This window comes from Erpetoichthys calabaricus, chromosome 2 (assembly GCF_900747795.2).
Source record: "Erpetoichthys calabaricus chromosome 2, fErpCal1.3, whole genome shotgun sequence".
Classification (NCBI taxonomy): domain Eukaryota; kingdom Metazoa; phylum Chordata; class Cladistia; order Polypteriformes; family Polypteridae; genus Erpetoichthys; species Erpetoichthys calabaricus.
In genome coordinates, this window is record NC_041395.2 from 283140022 (window position 1) to 283163661 (window position 23640).

Here is a 23640-nt window from a genome sequence, read left to right on the forward strand (position 1 = left end):
CGCTGTTTGTGGCTGTTCCTTCATTTCTCCCTACTGCGTTCACAGTCTTTTCACGTGATGACGTGACACTCAACTCCGCCTCCCACGGCCATCGAGCTGCCGTCCATTACAGTATATTGTCAAAAAAGAGGTTCCAGTTATGACCATTACGAGTTGAATTTCGAAATGAAACCTGCCTAACTTTTGTAAGTAAGCTGTAAGGAATCAGCCTGCCAAATTTTTGCCTTCCACCTACACGGGAAGTTGGACAATTAGTGATGAGTGAGTCAGTCAGTCAGTCAGTCAGTGAGGGCTTTGCCTTTTATTAATTAGTATAGATATATATACTGTATATATACATATCTACTTATTGGCTCCTGTATTTAGGATATAGTGGGTTGGATAATGGATGGATGGACATTTGTATGCATAGCCCTATTTGCCCGTTTTCGTTTTTTTTCTGTCTTCAGTAATATTTCAGCAAACCTGGAGCTTGTCAGTTCAAATCCTGGTACTGACACCACTGTGTGACCCTGAGGAAGTCACTTCACCTGCCTGTGCTGCAAAAAACAAAAGTAATGTAACAAATTGTACCTCAGATGTTGCAAGTTGCTGGAATAAAGGCATAAGTAAAATAGATAAATATGTATTATACACATAGGAAGTATTAATTTATTTTCAGTCAAGTCATCTGCAGCAAACCTTTATAAATGAGGGTTTCTCCTTTTTAGATAGTGCAAACTGTTTCTTCTTCATTGAGGTTTTCTCTTGGAGAGCTTTTTTCTTTTCATTGAAAATTAAAGCAGCAGCTGCCAAAATATGTAGCTTTCTTATTAATTTTTCAACATTGTGTAAAATAACTTTATAAAGTAACATAAAAGGTTTAAATACTGGTTATCCTTTTACACTAAAATATTACTAAAGAGATACAAAAAAAGTAAAATGCATATGTTCTTTTTCTTTAAGGAGATTTAATATTACTGAAGAAAGAAAAAAAAAGCTAAAACAGCCAAATGGGGCTATGCATACAAACTTAAAAGGTTTAAATAAAACAGAAATATACACTTTTATTTTTACTTGCTTAACTTGTGGAGGGTGTATCCTGTAGCAAAGCCCTAACTTTTTTTGTGAAAGCCCGTTTCAGTCAATAAGTCTTAAAAACAGGTGTAAAGATATTGACAAAAAGCTACGCAAACCCACCAAGACATGGAATCGTTTAAATCAAGTATCATTACATCTTCCTTTCTTAAAGAGAAGTAAGGCAGTACTTATAAGCTTACATACATATATATATATCTATATCTAAATCCCCGCGAAGTACTGCTTTTAAATTTTTATTAAGAAGAAAAGCTTTTTAAATTGAGGGAAAATATCCCAATAGCAATTTGTTAAGGATCTGTTTTTTTGTGAAGCAGCCTTAACACAGCTTTTCCGCTGTTTTATAAACGAACGCCATATAAGGCCTTCCTTTTTCCTTGCTTCGCCAAGGAAGGAGCCTTTTTATTAAATCCAAGGGTTCTTCGCTTTTTTTTTTTGTTTGTTTATTACAATTGTTATAGTTCTGTTTGTATATGACGTTGTCAGTTCAGCACTCAGGTTGTAATATGACCAAGCTGTGCAAGCTTACTGTTAAGAATGCAACGTATAGTTGTACATGAGAAAAGCAATCTTGCCTCAAATCAATGGCAACCTTTTGTAGGTCTATGAACTTAATTTAAAGTTTAGGTTTACACGGTGCTTTCTTTCTGAAGTACCTGTACTCATGAATATGTCTGTATGCGTCAGTCGCTCAAATCCTCGCGCTTCGCACCGGCGAAGTACTGCTTTTAAATTTTTATTAAGAAGAAAAGAAAACCTTTTAAAATTGAGGGAAAATATACCAATAACAGTTTAAGGATCTGTTTTTTTGTGAAGCTGCCTTCACTCGAGTGATCACTTCGAGCTGACTTACTGGCTAACCATAAGCGTTACCTGGTAGGTAACCACCCATACAATCAGATTGTGAATCAGACTACGAATGCCGTGAATGTAATTACCCCGATCTACATGCTGTCAAATAAACGAACCACACGCCGTGGCGCAATTTTAGGGGCTTCACCTCTAGCGCTGACGTCCGAGGTTCGATTCCCGTAAGGGAGTGAAGTGAGTGGGTGGTTACCTACCAGGTAACGCTTATGGTTGGCCAGCAAGTCAGGTAACATCAGCCACGGTGCCTTCAGTTGTGAGAAGCAGATCATAGAATGGATGAAAATAGTTTACTGTCAAATAATGCAAAGAGTACGCGACATGTCTTTCCCCCTTATTCTTGCTCATCAGGCGTACACACTCACTGCACTCGCTTACGGTAATCGAACCTCGGACGTCAGCGCTAGAGGGGCTTCGCAGCGGTGAAGTATTGCTTTTAAATTTTAATTAAGAAGAAAAGAAAACATTTTTAAATTAAGTCTTAAAAAGAGGTGTAAAGATATTGACAATAAGCTACGCAAACCCACCAAGACATGCAATCGTTTAAATCAAGGCGCGAGTCGAAAAACACCATCCCATAATATTAGTTAACGATTAACACATTTCTATATGTATTGTAAGCATACAGTACAACTGATACTATGTTGCGCTTATTTATCTGGTGTACTGACATTTTTGCGTGTTTAACGGCTGAAATCTAACGTGGTTTGTGCCCTTCAGAATGAAAAGAGTTTGCATTTACCTTTTTAATAAAAGGCGAGCTTTTAAGCCTGAGAAATCACCCCGTAAATGCACACGTTTAATTGCACGTGTTAATATGTATGCTTACACAGTATTAAAAGACACTCAACAATTACACAGTATTAAAAGACACTCAACAATTAACGTCATTTACCTTCGTTCCCGCGTTTGACTTGTGCTGTAAATCTCTTCCTTGTTTTCAGTTCACGTGATTACGTAGGAGGCGTAATACGTGATGACGCAATACGTGACTCCGCCTCCTCCATTAGAGTATATGGACAAAAAACAGGTTCCAGTTATGACCATTACGCTTAGAATTTCGAAATGAAACCTGCCTAACTTTTGTAAGTAAGCTGTAAGGAATGAGCCTGCCAAATTTCAGCCTTCTACCTACACGGGAAGTTGGAGAATTAGTGATGAGTGAGTCAGTCAGTCAGTCAGTGAGTCAGTGAGGGCTTTGCCTTTTATTAGTATAGATTAACATTGTATGGTGATGTTTGTTCTAAATTATTAGCCATAGTTCTTAGAAGTGGTGCTTGAAAGTATGTTTTGTAGTAATTGGTTTAATTTCTTTCTTATTTTTTTCATTTTGTTAATTTGCAAAAACTGTATATCAATCAGAATGATACACAACAGAAAGCAGGACATAAGTGATCACGTCAGTGTATAATGTGTGTGTGTGTGTTTATGTATGTATTATACACAGTACTGTGCTAAAGTTTTAGGCAGGTGTGAAAAAAAATGCTGTAAACAAAGAATGCTTTCAAAAATGGAAGTGTTAATCATTTATTTTCATCAATCAACAAAATGCAGTGAATGAACAAAAGAGAAATCTAAATCAAATCAATATTTGGTGTGACCACCCTTTGCCTTCAAAACAGCATCAATTCTTCTAGGTACACTTACACACAGTTTCTGAAGGAACTCGGCTGGTAGGTTGTTCCAAACATCTTGGAGAACTAACCACAGATCTTCTGTGGATGTAGGCTTCCTCACATCCTTCTGTCTCTTCATGTAATCCCTGACACACTCGATTATGTTGAGATCAGGGCTCTGTGGGGGCCATATCATCACTTCTAAGACTTCTTGTTCTTCTTTACCGTGAAGATAGTTCTTAATGACTTTGGCTGTATGTTTGGGGTCGTTGTCCTGCTGCAGAATAAATTTGGGGCCAATCATACGCCTCCCTGATGGTATTGCATGATGGATAAGTATCTGCCTGTATTTCTCAGCATTGAGAACACCATCAATCCTGACTAAATCTCCAACTCCATTTGCAGAAATGCAGCCCCAAATGTTCAAGGAACCTCCACCATGCTTCACTGTTGCCTGCAGACACTCATTATTGTACCGCTCTCCAGCCCTTCGACGAACAAACTGCCTTCTGCTACAGCCAGATATTTCAAATTTTGACTCATCAGTCCAGAGCACCTGCTGCCATTTTTCTGCACCCCAGTTCCTATGTTTTCGTGCATACTTGAGTTGCTTGGCCTTGTTTCCACGTCGGAGGTATGGCTTTTTGGCTGCAACTCTTCCATGAAGACCACTTCTGGCCAGACTTCTCCGGACAGTAGATGGGTGTATCTGGGTCCCACTGGTTTCTGCCAGTTCTGAGCTGATGGCACTGCTGGACATCTTCTGATTTCGAAGGGTAATAAGCTTGATGTGTCTTTCATCTGCTGCACTAAGTTTCCTTGGCCGACCACTGCATCTACGATCCTTAACGTTGCCCGTTTCTTTGTGCTTCTTCAGAAGAGCTTGAACAGCACATCTTGAAACCCCAGTCTGCTTTGAAATCTTTGTCTGGGGGAGACCTTGCTGATGCAGTATAACTACCTTGTGTCTTGTTACTGTGTTCAGTCTTGCCATGACATGAAACTGTCTTCCACAACCTCACCTTGGTATCAAAGTTTGGCTGTTCCTCACCCAGTTTTAAGCCTCCTACACAGCTGTTTCTGTTTCAGTTAATGACTGTGTTTCAACCTACGTGTGACATTGATGATCATTAGCACCTGTTTGGTATAATTGGTTGATCATACACCTGACTATAATCCTACAAAATCCCTGACTTTGTGCAAGTGTACCTATAAGAATTGATGCTGGTTTGAAGGCAAAAGGTATGTCACACCAAATATTGATTTGATTTAGATTTTTCTTTTGTTCACTCACTTTGCATTTTGTAAATTGATAACAATAAACAATCATTTATATTTCTGAAAGCATTCTTTGTTTACATCATTTTTTCAAACCTGCCTAAAACCTTTGCACAGTACTGTATATATGTGTGTGTATAATAAATATATATTATAAATTTTTAATTTTTTTTCATTTTAGCATCCAGAATAATCTGTGTTTGGGGCATTTACCACGTCTGTTCTCTACTGCAATGAACTGCTTTTTATCTCCACATACAGACGTAGTTTCAACAGCAGCCCAGATATTAAAGGTTAGAAAATTTTACTAAAACAACAATAACTGGGTGAAGATTTTTTTTATATTACTATGTAGTAGATGTACAACTGAGTTAATGAGAACTTTTCCTTGTATATATTTTATAATTAGACATTACTGAAGGAATGTGTTTCAAGCTACATGGAAGAGACTGATACTATAACCCCTTCCTCAGCCTCGGGTTCAAGCGCCTACATTTATAAAATGTTTCGGTAAGTCATGGTGAAAAAAATTGAAGTGTTTTCTAATATTAATGATAAACATCATGGATTTCACTTTTGCTTTTTTTTTGTAGACAAGTTGAAGAGGGCCTAACGTATCGATTCCATTCTTCCTGGTGCTATGTTCTGCACGTTCTCAGTGTTTTTTATCAAGTAGCAGGAAAAAAAGCTAATGCAATTATGTTGAAAGTAAGAGTAATTTAAAATATAAAATAATTTCCTTAGCCTTATTTGTTTGAACAAAATGGACATCTTTCCTTAAACACAGAGCATAAATTGGTTAGACCAAAGTTCAATAAACAAGAGCCAGACTCTGATCATTTTCTGTGCTGTTTTCTTTCTTATTTTTTATTGGATTATTTCACTGTACTAGATGTATACTTTTTAATGTATGGCTTTTAAATAACCGCTTAAAGCCATAGTAATGAACTCTAGGAGGATGGTGGAACCAGAAGTAATACGATGAATACATCTGTATCCTGAGGAGGTATATGCTAGAGACCGAATTATTTTAATTATTGACGTTTTCTTTTTTGTTTTTTTTGTTTATTTATATGGTTACCGTTATCCTGTAGCATTAACACAGTCTTTGCTTAGCAAGATGGTTTCTTGGTAAATATACACAATATATAGGAAAATTCTTGAATTTATTTCAGTTCTTCCTTTATGCACTTTGTTCTTTCATTTGCAGAGCTTACAGTCATTATGTGACCTGCGGGCCACTCCTCGGTTTCCCTTTTCTGGTGAGCTGGATCAAGCTGTTGGCTCTGCAGTAGAGAGTATGGGCCCAGAAATTGTTCTGAAAGCCATTCCATTGCAAATTACAGACACAGAGTGAGTCAGACTGTTATGAGCCCTTGTAAGGGATTGTTTGGTTTGGAAATGTTTGGCATTTTATGGACATATAGAATGGAAACTGATATATAGTTAGACATATTGCATTACAAGTGACTTGTACAAAGCTCCAGTGTTATAAATTGGACCTATTTCATATTTCTGTTAATTTTGAAGTGTATTGTAAATAACATGTTTCACCAGAATAGTTAGAAATAACGGTTAGCATATAAATATTTTTGGCATTTCATGAAGTAAATGTAGGTAAACTAGTTTTGCATGGACTCTTAATTATTTTGGAAAACAATTAAATGTGTAACAGATCGTGACTAGCTGTTTGCTTGCTAAATAGGAACTCTTGATAAGGAGATGGAATGGTACCTTGAGAAGACTTGTATCTGACCATAAAATGTTAAATAATATTTTTCAAAGTAGATTGTATGTGTTTAATTTACTTTCATCTTTTTATATATATGTCTTGATTTAATAATTTTTATTATTGCTTCTTTAGAGATCTTGAATTCCCGCGGAGCTGGTTAATTCCTGTAATCCGAGATCATGTTAAAAATACAGAGCTTGGATTTTTCACCAGATACTTTTTGCCTCTTACAACTACACTCAAAAGCAAAGGTAAATTTCTCATCTTGAAAGAGCCATTTGCAATAATGACTTTTAGAGGAAGTTTTTTTTTTTTTTTTTATAACCTGTCATTGCCCCCACCCCCCCCCCCCACCCCCCCTTTTTTTCATTTTAGCGGATGAGTTTAGTGCAGCTGGACAAATGTTGCAGTCAAAAGTTTACAACACTTTACAGATGCAGGTGAGATCTTGTTTTGTTTACAAATTATTATATTGTATTGATTTCATACTTTTGTAATTTAAAAACCCTGTTTTATCTTGTAGATTTGGTAGGAATGGATTATATTTGTCAGATTAAGGGGCTTAGTGTTAAAATTTAGACATAACTAAGGATTTGAATAGCTTAGTGCTTGTGAGTTTTGTTTTTTTTTTTTGTTTGTTTCGTTTTTTGTTTTCTTGTTTGAAATGGTAGAATAATGTTCAAATAATTTACTGTAGGTTATTTTTACACTTATTCTTCCTTTGCTGTTCCCTCTCTAAAACTTGACAATTCTAGGATGCCCATTGTCATCTCAGTCCTTGTTTCGTGTTCATAGTTTATCTGCCATGTTTAATATACATACAGCTCTTGAGACCACTTTCTAAAACCTTTTACTTCAATACTAAATATGCTTCTTTAAAATTCATAATTTGGGACAGGTTCTAGAACAACTTCTATACATGTCTTGTTACTGCTACAGAGTTCTCGTACCAGTACCCATTTATCTTATTACCTCTATACTAAAACCTGACTGATTTATGTGAAATAAGGGATATAGAAGAAACAAGTATTAAAAGTAGTCTCTTTGGAGTAGAAGCAACATAAATCTAACAGAGCAAGTAAAAGATTTTGATACATTTTTAAGTTTTTAACTTTTTGATTTCTGCTCTTTTTGTAATGTATTGTGTGGTAAGTCTGAATGCATCATTGATTTATGAAAAAATAAACTGATAGGCTATTTATTAAAACAGAATACTAAAAATGATGCTGTTTACTGGCATATGTCTGTCACAGATTACATAGGATGATTTGTCCAGAATATCAGAATGTATGTGCATTTACTTTTTTTTGTTAATGCTGATCCTATGCATTTAAACAAATCTAAAACGGCAAAATAGGCTCCAGTAGACATCTCTATTAGAAAAAACAAAAACATGTTTGTGTGAAATAATTATGAGCGTAGGAACCCTTTAGGAACTGAAAACTGTGATGGTATCATAGTGCTAGCTTTTCATCCTTTATCCTACGTGAATATATTTTGGAAATGTATAGTAATGAAAGTATTTACCAGGAATTTAAACATGTAATGCAATTTTCTGATTTGTTGCAAAGTAGTATCTACTTAAATAAATAAATAAATGCCTTTTATACATAACAAGTTGAATAAACTGTAATTTGGTTAACAAATATCTGGTTGTTACAGGTGTTGCCTTTGCTATGTAGCATACAAAGTTCGACACCTTGTGCACCTCCTGTCCTGTTCATCAGTTGTGTCCCAAGGTGTTATTTGCAAAGTTTTGTGCGTTGAGAAATAATGGATTTTATTTGGTGGGGATTGGGGGGTGGGATGTATGGGATTAGTGCTTAGGAGTGTTTTTGTTTTAGTTCGAATCAAAAAGTAGAGGCATTGTAACAACCTGTTGAGAGTACTGTCACGTAAATGATTGAAGCAACACCTGTAGCAACTTGAATGTGTAACAGATTTCATCGTTTTGATACCGGTAAAATATTTATGTGTGCTTAACATTTTTTGTGAAATATCAATGGGCTTCCATCAAAGGACAAAATATTTTTGAGAACTAGAACGGAATCTCTAACAGAAATACACACTTACTGTCTGACTATAGCTGAAGTGCTTACAAAAGTACATGAAGAGTTGAGTCTTAAAATATCTTTAGTTGTATATTCCAGTCAAAAAGAACAAGATATATTTAAGTAGGAGAGGGGCAAACTACCCCATTCATGGTGTCATTTTAATTTACAGTATTTTTCTCCATTACTAGCAGCATAACATAGACCATACTGTGCAAATACATTTGTTTTATCATTTTATGTTTGCATTATCTTTTCTAGCTGTCCTGTATGTTTTTAGTTATTTCATGTTAACAAGGTAATGATTTTCTCTGTTTTAGATTTGGACTCTGTTACCTGGATTTTGTCTGTACCCAACTGATTTGACCACTTCCTTTAAGGGAATTGCCCGTGTATTAGGTATGGCTCTCAATGAAAGGCCCGATCTGCGGCCTATTGTCTGTCAAGCTATTCGAACACTGATCAAAAAGAGCTGTGATAAAGGTAAGTATAACTAAATAATTAGCTGTTTCATTTTTCAATGTATACTTCTTTATAATGTCAGTTTTCTTTCTTAAACAGAGGAAAGCCAAGCAGAAGTAGGGCGTTTTGCCAAGAATTTCCTGCCCATATTGTTTAATGTTTATACAAAAAATCCAGAAGATGGAGATTGCCCTACAATGAGGATGTGTGTACTGGACACAATTAAAGTGTACCTTGCAGTTACAGAACAGCAGGTGTGTATTTAATGAAAGTTTCAAAATAGTTCAATAAAAGGTGATCTCTTCAAGTTTTTGTGAATGTTAATGGTTAATTTCAAAATTAAGGTATATAAAGGTTTCATCTGCAAAATTTATGTGAAAGCTTTCATAAACATTCTGGTAATTGCCCTGGAAGACAGGCTTGTTTAGGCCAATTAAAATGCCAAAGTATTTGAAATTGTCTTTAGTGAGTAACATCCAGTTAGACATTTTATGGCATAGGAGCATTTTTATTGACACAATCCATTTCTTAAAAGTGTCCTCAGATGACAGCTTTAAGTGCTGGCTTGGTGTTATTTGTTTTAAGTACAGGCAGTCCCCGGGTTACGTACGAGATAGGGACTGTAGGTTTGTACTTAAGTTGAATTTGTATGTAAGTCGGAACAGGCACATTATTTTAATAAATGCTATTGTTGACTGACTGTAACTAAGTGCTCTGCCAATGAATGATGGAGTTTCACCTCTCTCTGACTTTTTTATTATTTCTACTTTATTTTCAATGGTGATGGTTTTTCTCTTCTTTACTGTATCATCAGCACTTGCATCAGATTTGTGTTTCAGAGACATTGTTGAAGGGTGAAGACAAAAGATTAAGATGAGCTCTTCTGCACAGCACTGTACACGTTATCACAGCAGGAAGGCACCAGTTGTCAACATGTCTGATGTACCGACAAGAGACAACTTCCTGCTATGTACGTAACAGTACAAGCAGGCTTGCTATTGAGAATAGGGGCATTAACGGGTGGTTCATCAGCAGCCCACCTCACAGTCGCCTCCACTACAGTATGCTGCCTGCAGCGTCTGCCCACCGAGAACGAACACGGTGCGGCCTAAGGCGGGTAGTGGATCGCCCCCATTCAATAGGCAGCCATCCGATGCACACTAAAATGCTACCCCCCGCCGCCCCATTCACCCTCAATGGCCTCCATTCAGCCACAACCGGGTCACCTCTTGCAGCATTACCAGCCACCCACCGAGAACAAACAGGACAGCCGTGTGTGTTGGGTGGGCAGTGAAACCGCTTGCCGCCCGAGGTACACTACACTGCTTGAGCAGTGAAATGGCCCCCCCCCCTCCAGCCTCCATGCAGCCACCGCTTGCAGCGTCCCCAGGCCAAAGATGACGGAGCGGCAGTTACTGAGGCGCATGCGTCGCAGCTGCGGCCCGTTCGTAACGTCGTAGGTCGCCTGTCCATAACCTGGGGACTACCTGTATATTACCTTGTTCTGGTACCTTTGTTTTGAACTTCTATATATGAGAAAATTTTTGCAAAGCAGGAACATAAAAAGAAAGCCGTTTGGTTTTAAAAATGTATTCTACTCAGTCATTTTATTTGTTCAAGTAATTGATACAGCTAATTGCCACTTCATATAACACCCAGATTTTTGAATCTTGCCCAGAGAAAGCTTGTACAAACACTGGAGGAACATTCAATATAAATAGATAGATAGATATAGAGAGAGATAGATAGCAGGTTCAGACCCAAGTCTCCGAAGCTGTATGGCAGCATTGACAACCTCAGAACCCATACCTTTGAGTGTACTTGTTAAAGCTGATTGTTTTTCTTCTCTCTTTCCCCCAACCCCTCCCCAGATGATTTGTTCCTTCCTACAAAAAGCATCTGAAAAACTAAGCGAGGCTGAAAACACAGAGTTTCAACGGTAAGTATGACATCTTTAAACTCAGCGTAGCTTAGGGAATAGGTTTGTCATTTATCTTCCAAGTGGACCTTGAGATCACAGTTTGCCTCAGAATTTTCAAGTTAAATGAATTTTTATGAAAAAAGAGCAATGGGCTTAGAACCGTGACAGACTTGGTTTAGGAAAAATAGTGTTACATTGTGGCATTCACAAATGGTAGTGTTTATTTTCAGGCTGCTAGCTGAATAACCATTGCATAATTGGCTGCAACACTCTCATTTTAACAAAAGTTACTTGAACATTGCTGGAATACATGTATCTGTATTCTGAAAATTGCTTATTTCAGTACAGGGTAAGGAAAGGCCAAATTTAGCTAAATTTCAGCACAATATCATCTGTATGCACATCAAGTATACTTAGCAATATATGAGCCCTACATATATATTACAAACACACACACACGCACACACAGAAGGGAAGTAAGATTATGATACCTACAGTGAAGGATGGTGGTGGTAGCATTTTGCTGTTTGGCTGCTTTTCATGAGAAGGGACCTGGCATGTGTTTTAAATATAAGGAAAAATAGATGGTAGGAAATACAAGTAAGTAGTATTGTTTGGTTTTGGCAAAGCAATCTTACCTTTTTTCCTGCATTTTTAACTTTTAGGTTAGCTGTAATGGATCTTATAGCAGCCATGGCTCCATTTGTTGATGAACCTTCATTAAGTAACGCATTCCATCTTGTTAAGCCCTATTTGGAGGCAAGTTATATTTGGCACAACCCTAATGTTTCTGTATTTTCTAAATGGTTCTTTTGTTAACAATGTGCATTTTATTTTAGAGTAAGCAGTCTAACTGTCAGAAGAAGGCTTATCGTGTTCTGGAAGAAATATCTGGAGGGGAAACGTTGTCATGTCAGAGTTTTATTAAGACAAACTTTGATGTGCTGAAGCAAACTCTTTTGGAATCTCTGAAATCTGCTTCTTCACCTTCAAAAAGAGTAATTTTAAATAAACAATTCCTTTAATGACTTGTTCGAGTCCACAGTAATTTTAAAACTAGTGTTGTGTTTTTTGCAGCCAAGGTTAAAGTGTCTGGCCCATATTGTAAGACACCTGAATCAGGAACATTCAGATTTCATCAAAGCTCTTCTGCCAGAGGTATTTATCCTATTTTTAGAAGGTATTTCTGCATTTATCTCCTTTGTGTGAAAGACAGTAACTTTTGTGTTTAAAATTAACCCATATTACTAAGAAGTAGTATCTAGAGTTCTACATTGAATTTCAGTGAGTTTAAAATGTAAGTTACAACATAAGATAAGCATTTTTTTTACTGTTCTATAACAGAAATGCAAATATTTTTCTGAAGCTCCAATTTAACAATAGTTATACTGTATATAATGTATTGAATATATAATGTGCATCCTTTTAATTTTCAAAAGCAGTATTTTAACTACAAGACCTGCAATGTTTAGTAGAGTATGGTATAAAACAGTTCAGCATGTGTGTCTGCTTTTGGAGAAAATGGATAAAAACACTAACACATGGTCTTTTGGGAGAACTGAAAAACCTGACATTTTAGTGATCTTGTATTTTGACTGATTGATTTTCTGGCACTGCAGGTTATTGTATGCACTAAGGAAGTGTCTGTGGGTGCACGTCAAAGTGCATATATGCTACTAGTGGAAATTGGTAAAGCATACATGAGATTCCACAGCAATGCAAAAGGTGAGCTTGGGAACATTTTATGCATAAAAGGTTTGTGTTTGAGATCTCTATCCCAAGAAGCTGCTGGTCTTAAAAGCAGGCAACACATTAGTAGGGAAAAAAAGATACATGAAAGAATCTATGCCGATCTGTTAATATTGATTTATTTAAAACATGCTATGAAAATAGCAGATGCCCATGTATGGCTTATTAACTTAAGGGAAGTTTATGAAAAAAGTAGAAATCTAAGTATGCATACCTGTATTTTGTAGTAAGGAGGACCTGTGTGACTTGATGATATTTGATATTTTTTTTTAGATGCTTTGAACAACTATCTGGAAATGATCTACATAGGACTCACAGGCTCAGTCACAATGATCAGCTGTACGATACTGGCTCTAACACGTCTTGTGTATGAGTTCAAAGGTAAGCTGTTTTGTATTTTGCTAATATATTGACTGTCTATGGTTATACTGCAATATTTTCAGAAGGTTCAAAGGAACTGCTAATGCTTCTAGTTAAATACATTTTCCCCTGTAAAATGCAGAATTTACCTTGCTAACTGTCCGGGATAGCAATGCAGTATCACATTCATGTCTATCAGTTTTGAACTCTGTTTTCTATTTAATCTGTTTCTTGCCAGTTAGATTATTACATATAATAATGAAGGCTGAGAATGTACTACTTTACCACAGAATATTCTTTGTGCACATCTCTTATATGTAATATTTTTTCAGACTTCATGGAGATTTCTGTGGTAGAGCAGCTATTAGAGAATGTATGTCTCCTCCTCGCCTCTAAAACGAGAGAAGTGGTTAAAGCAGCACTGTCTTTCATCAAAGTTATTTTATTTGTCTTGGACATAAAGATTTTGACCAGTCATGTGTCCGTATTGGTAAGTACTTAATCATTAAACGTTTTGTTTCATAAAAGATCAAATCCAATAATTTATCTTTTTATGCTTTGCACTTGCTATTTTTTATTCTAATGAAGAGTATTGTGAATTTCCCCCTGGGATTAATAAAGTATCTATCTATCTATCTATCTCTATCTATCTATCTATTGCAGTAGAGCAGTTGTGTCAGAATTTTTAAATTTAAATTCAGATCCTAAATATTTAGTCTTGTTGCTCAATTAAATAAAATAACTTGAGTAAATGTGTATGTATATATGATTATGATTTTAACATGACTGATTACAGTAGAATAATCAGCTTTAAGAAATCATTTTACTTGACAATTTAAACGTAATAAAATTATTTTCAAGATGGAGGGTCTTGGAAGCATCAAAGATGATATCCGGTGGAATTTAAGAACGAAACTGAAAAATATCTTCACTAAATTAATCCGTAAGTTTGGGTAAGTTGTTGGAAGGTTGGAACGTTAACCTCGTTTATTTTAAATTGTAAGCTTCATAAAAGAAAGCCTTAGTAGAATAAGTGTTTATATAATGAATTTCCTGCTTAATAAGCTTGTTTTATTGCAGGTTTGATCTAGTAAAAAGTATGCTTCCAGTACAATGCCACAAAGTGCTTATCAATATTCGCAAAGCAGAAGCAAGAAACAAGAAACGTAAAATGTTGAAAAAGATGGCTGAATCCGATTCTGAGGAAGAAACTACAAAAAATAAGAGCAACAGGCAAGTCAAAGTTGTTATAGCTAGTAAAAAAAATCGGACCTTTTAAAAAGGTTGTTTTTCAATAATAAGTGAATAACCACAAGCTTGAGGATGGGCACCACTGTGCTCTTCTATGGTTTTAATTCTAGAATGTCTTCCAAGTTAGTCTGTTACTTATCAGTTATAGGATGATATATTGTATTAAACCACAACATTAGGTATAAGGCTGGAATTAGTTTGGACATAACTGAGAATTATGGAAAACATTTGGGAGTGATACATTGCAGAAAATTCCACATGTGCCACTAGCAGACCAAGCATAAAGAGCAATACCCATTACCGCTTACACCTTCAATGAGTTTAGTGCACATATCAATCTAGCTGTAAATTTCTTTTATTTAATTATTTGTCCATCTGTAAAAATGCTATTGCAACTTTTAATTCAGTAAAACTACGTGTAGCTTTGAGAAGATATCCAGGCTTATAACTTCCCTTTACAGTATTGAAGACATATTGGCTGAATCAGATCCAGAGGATGAGGAAGAAGGCAAGAATGCTCGAGCTTCAAAGAAACACAGCCGACATAAAGGACAAGCATGGCTGAAGGAGGGAGAAGGAGATGAACCTCTAAACTTCCTAGATCCCAAAGTTTCCCAGAGAGTATTAGGTATAAAAATTCAATCCAAAGATGTTATATGTATATTTATTTGATGGAAAGCCAGTATCATGCTGGATGTTTTAGTTTTGTTAAAATTTTTTCAAGCATCTACTGTATAATTTAACATAGCTATTCTATTAAATGTTTTGTAGCAACAAATCCTGATGTGAAAAAAACCCCAAAAGCCAGCCATGGCTTCAAAGTAGCTTCAGATGGGCGATTGATTATTAGTAATGATGATGATGAGGAAAAGAAATCGGAAGGTAATAATAGTCAATGAAATTACAGAAGTGAAGATCGTTTACATTTAGTTGTAGTAATTACAGTTGAACTGCTTAATCTGCAGGGAAACAAGAAGGAATGAATGATGTTTTGGAAGAAGTTGGTGTTAAAAGTGTAAGTATTGAATGTACGTTATCATTGATATCCTGTCCCAACTGATATAACTTGCAAGAGCTGATGTTTTGTTTTTAATTTTTAACAGAAGAAAAAATTAAAACGTAAATTTCAAGAAGGCAGCTTTGATGATGATATGGAAGTTGAGTCACAAAATAAATATAAAGGTAGGGGAAAATGTTTACTTTTGGAAATCAACAATTGTAACATGGAATTGAAGTTTAGTAAATCCCTAACTGCAAAATCTATCCAATTTATGGACAAGCTTAAATTAACTTACTGTAGAAAATATATTTTCATAAAACAATCAATTTAGAAATTAATTTTTATTGCCCAAGTTTCTTATGATTGGTTCATTCATGTGTATTTGGCAAGAGGATGTGGTAAGGATGGTTGGGTGTTTTACATGCATTAATTATCTGTGAAAGTCAGTAATTGAGACTCTCCATTACAGCTCTCATTTTACTTTCCTTACCTTTGTCGTGGATTAAGATTTTCTATCAGTCACTGAGCCACACTTGTTTTAAAAAAATGGAATAATACATTGCTAAACACAAGGATTATAGAAGTAAGAAAATATATATAGTAAAATGAGCAGGAAGTAATACAGATAAGAGAGAAAATATTCAAATAGGCTGTTGGGAAGTTGAAGAGGCCTACCTGCCTTTCTTTTAAAAACTAGTTGGGTACTTGAGATTTTAGCAAAGATTGTCTTCTGTGCAAAACAAAATCTTTACTAAAAAGGGCAATACCTACTTTGTACTAATAAGATACCATCATTTTTTCATGTGGCACCTGCCCTGTTTTTGGCTATGTTCACAATTAGTCCAACATAATACAGGTATATACGTCCAAAAGATAGATAGATACTTTATTAATCACAATGGGAAATTCAAATAAAAGTGGCCAGGTTTAGTTTGTTGTTGTATTGAAATTGCCTGTTTTTTTTAATAAAGGTAATTTCATTGTTAACAGTCAGTTGGTGGGGGGAAATGGGTGATCTGACGGTCCAAAGATTGATACAAACTTTAACAAACTGAAGTAGTGGTAATGTGGTATGTTTTGTATTCTTATATATGGTGACTTTAGAGAGTATTCAGACTCCTTCACTTTTTCCATGTTTTATTATGTTGCAGCCTTGTGCTAAAATTATTTTTTTCCTTACTCATTACCCTATAATAACAAAGTGAAAATTACATTTTAGGAATTTTTGTAAATTTATTAAAAGTAGACACCTGAAATATCATATTGACACAAGTATATAAACGCTTTACACAGTACTTTTTTGAAACACCTTTGGCAGCATGAAGGGGTCTGAATACTTTATGAAGGCACAGTGTGTGTGTGTGTGTGTTTGTGTATATTTTTAATACTGGTGTTTTCTGTTTGTCAAAAAGCTTAAGTTGTACACCAAAACATTTTGTTGCAATTAGAATATTTATTCAGGATAACTTTAAATATGGTTCTCAAGGCTTTAGAACAGTGGTTTGGGGAGAGCTGTGGCTGCTGGTATTTGTTCCAACCAATTTGGCATTCAATGCATTATTCTTACTTGTTGTTTATTAAGTCCTTTTTTATTCTAAGAAATTCTAAATTATTTATAATTTTACAAAAATGTAAATGCTTATGTTTGCTTTGTTAATGTGTTTGAGTTTTTTAATTCTCCCATGGATTGAATTTCCTCCTTTTAATTGTATCCATATGCTCACAACAATAAATCTGAAGCTATTTCAGGGCAAGCCCCACTTGTCTATAAATGATAAACAGACAAGTGAAAATAGCAATGAAGCGAAGTATCCCCTTTAGCATTCAGTGCTGCTTACACATGGGGTCTGAGCTTCCCGTTGCTAATTATTAGCATCTGCATACAAACTGCACAGAAAGGAGGAAATCAAAAAGAAAACTGGCAAAGAAATCTATGCATTTAAAGCTATGGCAGAGAATGCAAATGTTTATGAATTTCTTAAAAATATTTGTAGGCTGGATAACTAAACATTAAATTTAAAAAATAAGAATGACACACTGATTGTAAAATTGGATGACATAAAAACCTGCAACCATGGGGGTCCCTCAGAACTGAACTTAAAAGCATTTTTTTTCTAGAAATTCCACTAGACATACTGTATTAACATTAATAGTACTATGCTAAGGACTCTGGCCAGTGTGCTTAATTTCAGGAAAAAAATAGTAAAATACAAAAAAATAACACTTTTAAAAAAAGATTTGAAAAGTAAGACTAGTTTGCCTATTTTACTTTTAAAACACTTTGTATTGTCATTTTAATGTATGTGCCTACAAATAACTTCCCTCCTGTTCCTGAAAGTAATTTCCCAGTGATTTGTACAGATTTTAGCTGAGAGGTGTATGACACATAATTGGCAGATTTAACAACTGTAACAATGTTACATTATTGGTTTCTGTTTGAAATTAATATTTATACAATTTGACCTTTCAGCTGGGGGTTCTGGGATTCATAGAAAAGTATCTAAAGTGGATGGATTTGGTGGTGACTACAAGTCAAAGGTGAGTGATATGGTGTAAGATAAGTAAATAAAATTTCACATTTTTCTGAAGTGAAGACTATTTAATACCTATTTGTTTTATTTTGTTGGGCATCAGTGGAACTCCGTACATCCCTAAAATGAGGAGTAAGGTCCCTGTAAAATGTTGGTTCCTGCCCAATTCCAGTGGACCTGCTGTATTTATTTTTGAGAAAATGATTATGTGAAAGGCAACCATAGATGTTGTTGTAATCTGCTATAGTCTGTAGCCACCATCTATTGTTGCCTTTTGATTTTTTATAATAATAGTATGCATAATATTACTTGGTAAATTCTGTGGTCATTTTTTAGACTGTGCCTTTGTGACATTTTGCAACTATCCTGTGAAGAGGACTTGAAACCGACTGTCTAATGCAGTTTGTCCATGTTTGGCATACACTGTCATTATTCTTGCCCTTTTTATGATGTGTGCAGCTGCCGTGTAGGGACTGGACTGTTTTACCTCTTTAGAACCCTGTTAGAAACCCCATGTTGCTTTTGAAACCTCTGTATCAAAATGTTAATTGTAGACCACTTTTATAGTTGGCATATATTGCTTATTGACAATCAGCCTAATAGGGTTTTCTACCTACATTTGTAATTGTAATTTAGTTACTGAAACTGCACCAACTATATTAATATAAATATTACAGAAGTTTCAGTTTTACTAAAAATAAACCATTTGTTTTTTATTTGCATATTCTTGATTACTATATCTTTCAAAAAATAAAAGTGAAATACATGTAGCATGGTTTGTCCTTATTTCAGCATTGACATTAATAGAAGCTGAAATTTTAATATAGATGTTTAATATCCACCGATATGTAAAAACTTCTGTATGCATGGTGTCAGATTATTTCAGATGCAATTGGACCATTCAGATACCATCCAAATACATGTCTCTGTGTAATGGCATTAGCACATAGAGAGTTGTAGGAAGAACTTTGGGTGATCTAGAACAGATCATATTGATTGTAACGCAGATTCCAATATAGTTGTCCCTTTTAATACGCAATACTCTTTAATAGGTTAAGAACTGATCGAGAGCTTCCCCTTTTTAACATATGGCCTCTTTTGACACCTTCATATGATTTATTTTATTATTTGTTTCTTGGTTTTGTAGTCCTTTTTTTTTTTTTTTTTTTAAACCTCCAAAAACTGAAGTAACCTAAAATGCAAAAACAAAAAGCCAACACTCATACATTCTTTTGGCTGTCCTGTTTCATAAAAGCAGGGGAGCTGGAAGATGGGTACATCATTTCAGGTAACACACCTACATTTGATGTGTCACATTGAGATTTTATTTAAAAAAAAAAAATAGAAACAAAAATTTGCCTTGAATGTGAACTACAGAATAAATTATGAGAAGAATCTCTGACAACTCTTGGCTTGCAAGGGCAACTATGTGGGGGACGAGGACATGGAGGTTTACTGGTTGTAGTATTGTCCTGTCTACAACGTACAGTAAAAAATATGAATATAATAAATGCAGAACTTCATTGCAATTAAAACAAAAACACATCAGTTTACCTGGCATACTCTCTATTCTTTCCTGAAACCTTGTAGAGAACAACCTGGCTCTGTTTACATCCGATAATATAAACATAAAAAGGTTTAAATGGAGAATGCTACAAAAATAATAATGAAACATCATTAGTCCTGAATTTTACTATATACAATGCATTTTTGTAAAGAGTGTTAAGTAATTCCGTCACAATTGTTTTGTTTCTGAATATCTGCTCTAAATAGGTTTATACAAGGCGAGACACAAAAATAACCGGACTGGGCTTGGGGCTTTCCTAGAAAACCATCTGGAGGTCGGCCGGATATGAATCATAGAACTATATCCCCCTCCTACACGCCCTCTCAAACCGCCAACCGGCTAGATATATCCTGTGAATAGCTCAGTCAGTATTTGCACAACAATCATTACACGAGTTACTATGATAATGTCGGGTGAAAAAATTGGAACAGCGAAACAACATCAAATATCTCACAAATTTTCTCTTTTTCCGTAAACCAAAAACATTCCTGTCCTTGATCATCCTCCCTGTTCGCACGATTTAGCTCCCTGTTATTTTTACTTGTTTCCAAAAATCAAAAGTGGACTGACGGGAACACATTTTACTTCAGTGGATGAAGTGAAGACAAAAACAGCAATCCTGTTGAAGAGCAAGAAGACTTCCAGCACTGTTTCAGTCAATGGAAGATACATATGGAGTGGTGTAGAGATCGGGAGGGGGAGTATATAGAAGGTGACAATGTTTAGAATGCTGTAATTCATCAATAAATATATATTTTTTTTTTTTAACAAATCCGGTTATTTTTGTGTCTCACCTCGTATGGTCAATATTGTCACTTGTACAGAGTCCAGTGAAATTCTTTCCTGTATGTACTTATCAATGATGCAAGATATAATTAGCTCCAATGAGTGAGGAGTAGTACTTCCATACCTTGAAACTTCTGTCTTTCTTTTCTGAAATAGACCCAAGAGATGAATTATGACTAAGGTTCTTTACAGTAGTATGAAGTTTTAAATGCAGTGTAATTTTTTTTTTTTTAAACCCAGACCTCTCTTAAAAAAAAAAAAAACCAACAACAGTTTTGTGATATACATTTCTTTAAAGGGAGGCAAGGCAGTAGAGTGGGTTTCACTGCTTACAGCTCCAGGAGACTTGGTTTGAATCCTCATCCAGACATTATCAATGTCAAAATAAACTTTATAGTCATCTCACCCATGTACAATGTCTGTGTTATTCCCAAGTCTTCTACAGTGTATTGTTTTCCTGGATAAACCCAGCTTTCCTTTTACATTCTAAAATCATCCACGTTAGGTTTATACCACTCTAAATTGTCCCTGTACTAGTGATTGTGTGTGTGCGTGCATAAATGTTCAGACAGCCATATTGTCCAGGGATGATTCCTACCTTGTTCCCACTGCTTCAGTTTTAGGCTGTGGCACTCTATTACACTACTCTGGATAAAGCATATTCATTACATGAATGTTGTGGGGGTTTTTTTGTTTGTTTTTTTTTTTTGCACAAGGAGACATTTTGTATGTAATTTTCCTTCAATTGTCTCTTTTATTGGTACTGCCTAATGCTCTTCATGATTTTCTTCCACCCCACAGAAAGGTAAAGGTGATGTAAAGAAAAAAGGAAAACATGATCCATATGCATATGTCCCACTGAAAAAGACACAGCTAAACCGAAGGTAAGCATAATATAGTTGTTTAACTTTTTTTTATCCACAAATGTAACAGCAGTACCATTTAGCCTTTAATCGAAGACGCAGGTAACTAGCCAAGTAAAGAGAACATTTCAGAATTTTCTTAAAAATGTTTCAGCCATCACACGATTCCATATCATTTCACCAGCATCTATAATTGTATTGAAAGGGCCTGAAACTGTCATTCTGTGACAAATACCATTCTTTGGTGTCTGATCGTATGAAATTTTGGCATGACACAGGAGATATTTTTCACCACCATTATTCAGTCAGTTGAGTTGTTACTCAGTGACTAGACCATTCATGTTGACCAGACTCTTCACCGTAAAATGAACATGGACACTGAGAATTATTTGCATGTGTCATTGTATTATTAATTGCCTTACCCTGATAAGGAATCTGTGAGTTTAATGCCCCACATATTATAGTACTTCCAGAACCCTGCATTGTTGGCTTTTCTTGTCAGCTCACCCTTGTTTCAGTTGTTGGCCCCAGTTTGCTTGCAGAGATGCATTTTTAGGTGTAATGGGGGGTTTACATGCCACAGTGCAACGTTGTGAAATTTCAACTTTCTACTTCTGCCTACAGCTAATGTTTGCACTTATATGATTCAGAATTGGTTTTCCTCCCTTCATCTTGAAACAATAAATAACAATGAATAGCTGATAATATCTTCACTTTGATTTCATACCAAAATCATATTAGCCACTGCTCCTAGTGAAACATCAGCAGCTCAACAGTCTTTGTCTCTGATGGTCCAACAGAACGTGCCCAAACCATTCATCCATCTCTATAAAATATCTTATTTGAGCAGTAATAGCCAAGCTGATGAGCCCTGTGTCTGTCTAGCATCTTTATAAATAACCTTAAGCATGTTAGAATGAAAACTGATTAATGACATTATTAAAAAAAAAAGCTTGTAGTAAATTGTAATTGATTTATTAACTGTAATATTTTCTTAAGACGGCACGGTGGCGCAGTGGTAGCGCTGCTGCCTCGCAGTAAGGAGACCTGGGTTCGCTTCCCGGATCCTCCCTGCGTGGAGTTTGCGTATTACCCCCGGGTCTGCTTAGGTTTGCTCTGGTTTCCTTCCACAGTCCAAAGACATGCAGGTTAGGTGCTTTAGCGATCCTAAATTGTTCCTGGTGTGTGTGCCCTGCGGTGGGCTGGCGCTCTGCCCGGGGTTTGTTTCCTGCCTTGTGCCCTGTGTTGGCTGGGATTGGCGCCAGCAGACCCCCGTGACCCTGTAATTAGGATATAGTGGGTTGGATAATGGATGGATGGAATATTTCCTTAAGTAAAAGGTGCAGTAGAAGTATAAATTGTATTTCCTAAAATGGATAGTTAAAATATTTAATGAAGTATACAGTACATCATTTTTATTTAAATGAAAGGTTACAAAAGTTTATTTACATAAAATACCATAATAAATGTTGTCTCAGCTTATTTAAAATTAAATGTTTAAAATGCACACAAAACCAGACACCTCTGGCCTTGTCCTAATACTCTGTAACATATTTTTACTCCCTAGGAAAAGAGCAAAGTTACAAGGGCAGTTCAAAGGATTGATTAGAGGAGCACAGAAAGGAGCAAAAACTGGAAAGAAAATGCAGAAGAAACGGAAAGTTTAAATTGAAGTTGCATACACCAGAACTATTACATGGAGCTGCTCTTAACTTGTGTGTGAATGCATGATGAACAAGAGTGCCTGTGAGGAGCTGTTGTTTGGCTTCAGTTCATTTTGTTGTTTTCCTAGGAAACAACGGATTACATTTTTGTTCAGTGTGGAAAACAAATTGCGAAGTTGTGCTGATAATTGGCTTTATTTTAAAGGGCCACTAACTAGAGAACCTCAATTCAACATAATTTTTTTTTCTTTTAAGCAGAAAGCCTAAAACCTGCCTTTTTCTTCCCCCTTTTCACTATGTTATTCCGTTTTGTATTTTTCTGCAGTGTTTAACAAAAAATGAAAGAAAAAAGTTACCAGATGAATGTTGGGAGACTGTAATATGCAGCTTATTCTGAATGGCTGTAAAATAATGCGTTCACATTTAAACATCTTTTGTTAAAAAGGGGTCTGAAGTATGTGTGTTTTAAATGTTGATTATGATATAAAGTTTGTATTTATTTTCCTGAAATTATTAAAATATGTCATGAAAACTATTAGCAAAAAAAGTTTTTCTATTAAGTGTAAATACTATTAAGGAGGGTGGCATGGTGGCACAGTGGTAGCGCTGTTGCCTCGCAGTTAGGAGACCTGGGTTCGCTTCCCGGGTCCTCCCTGTGTGGAGTTTGCATGTTCTCCAAGTGTCTGCGTGGGTTTCTTCCATCACAGTCCAAAGGCATGCAGGTTAGGCTCATTGGCAATATTAAATTGTTCCTATTGTGTGTTTGGTGTATGGGTGGGTGTTGTGCCCTGCGGTGGGCTGGGGCCCTGCCCGAGATTTATTCCTGCTTGCTATGCTGGCTGGGATTGGCTCCAGCAGACCCCTG

At 35.8% G+C, this 23640-nt stretch overlaps 1 protein-coding gene across 1 annotated transcript in view; it reads left to right on the top strand.

Moving 5' to 3' along the window:
* Nucleotides 1-23310, top strand: part of rrp12 (ribosomal RNA processing 12 homolog) — a 51715-nt gene extending 28405 nt beyond the window's left edge. The window contains exons 11-34 of the mRNA XM_028795652.2: nucleotides 5020-5131; nucleotides 5248-5348; nucleotides 5432-5546; nucleotides 6049-6191; nucleotides 6703-6821; nucleotides 6946-7010; nucleotides 8942-9104; nucleotides 9183-9337; nucleotides 10955-11022; nucleotides 11670-11763; nucleotides 11844-12002; nucleotides 12082-12162; nucleotides 12624-12729; nucleotides 13027-13134; nucleotides 13446-13603; nucleotides 13975-14066; nucleotides 14194-14346; nucleotides 14826-14992; nucleotides 15136-15246; nucleotides 15330-15379; nucleotides 15468-15546; nucleotides 17835-17902; nucleotides 21050-21132; nucleotides 22679-23310. Coding sequence (XP_028651485.1) covers nucleotides 5020-5131; nucleotides 5248-5348; nucleotides 5432-5546; nucleotides 6049-6191; nucleotides 6703-6821; nucleotides 6946-7010; nucleotides 8942-9104; nucleotides 9183-9337; nucleotides 10955-11022; nucleotides 11670-11763; nucleotides 11844-12002; nucleotides 12082-12162; nucleotides 12624-12729; nucleotides 13027-13134; nucleotides 13446-13603; nucleotides 13975-14066; nucleotides 14194-14346; nucleotides 14826-14992; nucleotides 15136-15246; nucleotides 15330-15379; nucleotides 15468-15546; nucleotides 17835-17902; nucleotides 21050-21132; nucleotides 22679-22778 — 2650 coding nt within the window. The 3' untranslated portion in view covers nucleotides 22779-23310. The remainder of the gene's footprint in view (nucleotides 1-5019; nucleotides 5132-5247; nucleotides 5349-5431; nucleotides 5547-6048; nucleotides 6192-6702; nucleotides 6822-6945; nucleotides 7011-8941; nucleotides 9105-9182; nucleotides 9338-10954; nucleotides 11023-11669; nucleotides 11764-11843; nucleotides 12003-12081; nucleotides 12163-12623; nucleotides 12730-13026; nucleotides 13135-13445; nucleotides 13604-13974; nucleotides 14067-14193; nucleotides 14347-14825; nucleotides 14993-15135; nucleotides 15247-15329; nucleotides 15380-15467; nucleotides 15547-17834; nucleotides 17903-21049; nucleotides 21133-22678) is intronic.
* Nucleotides 23311-23640: the final 330 nt, after the last annotated feature.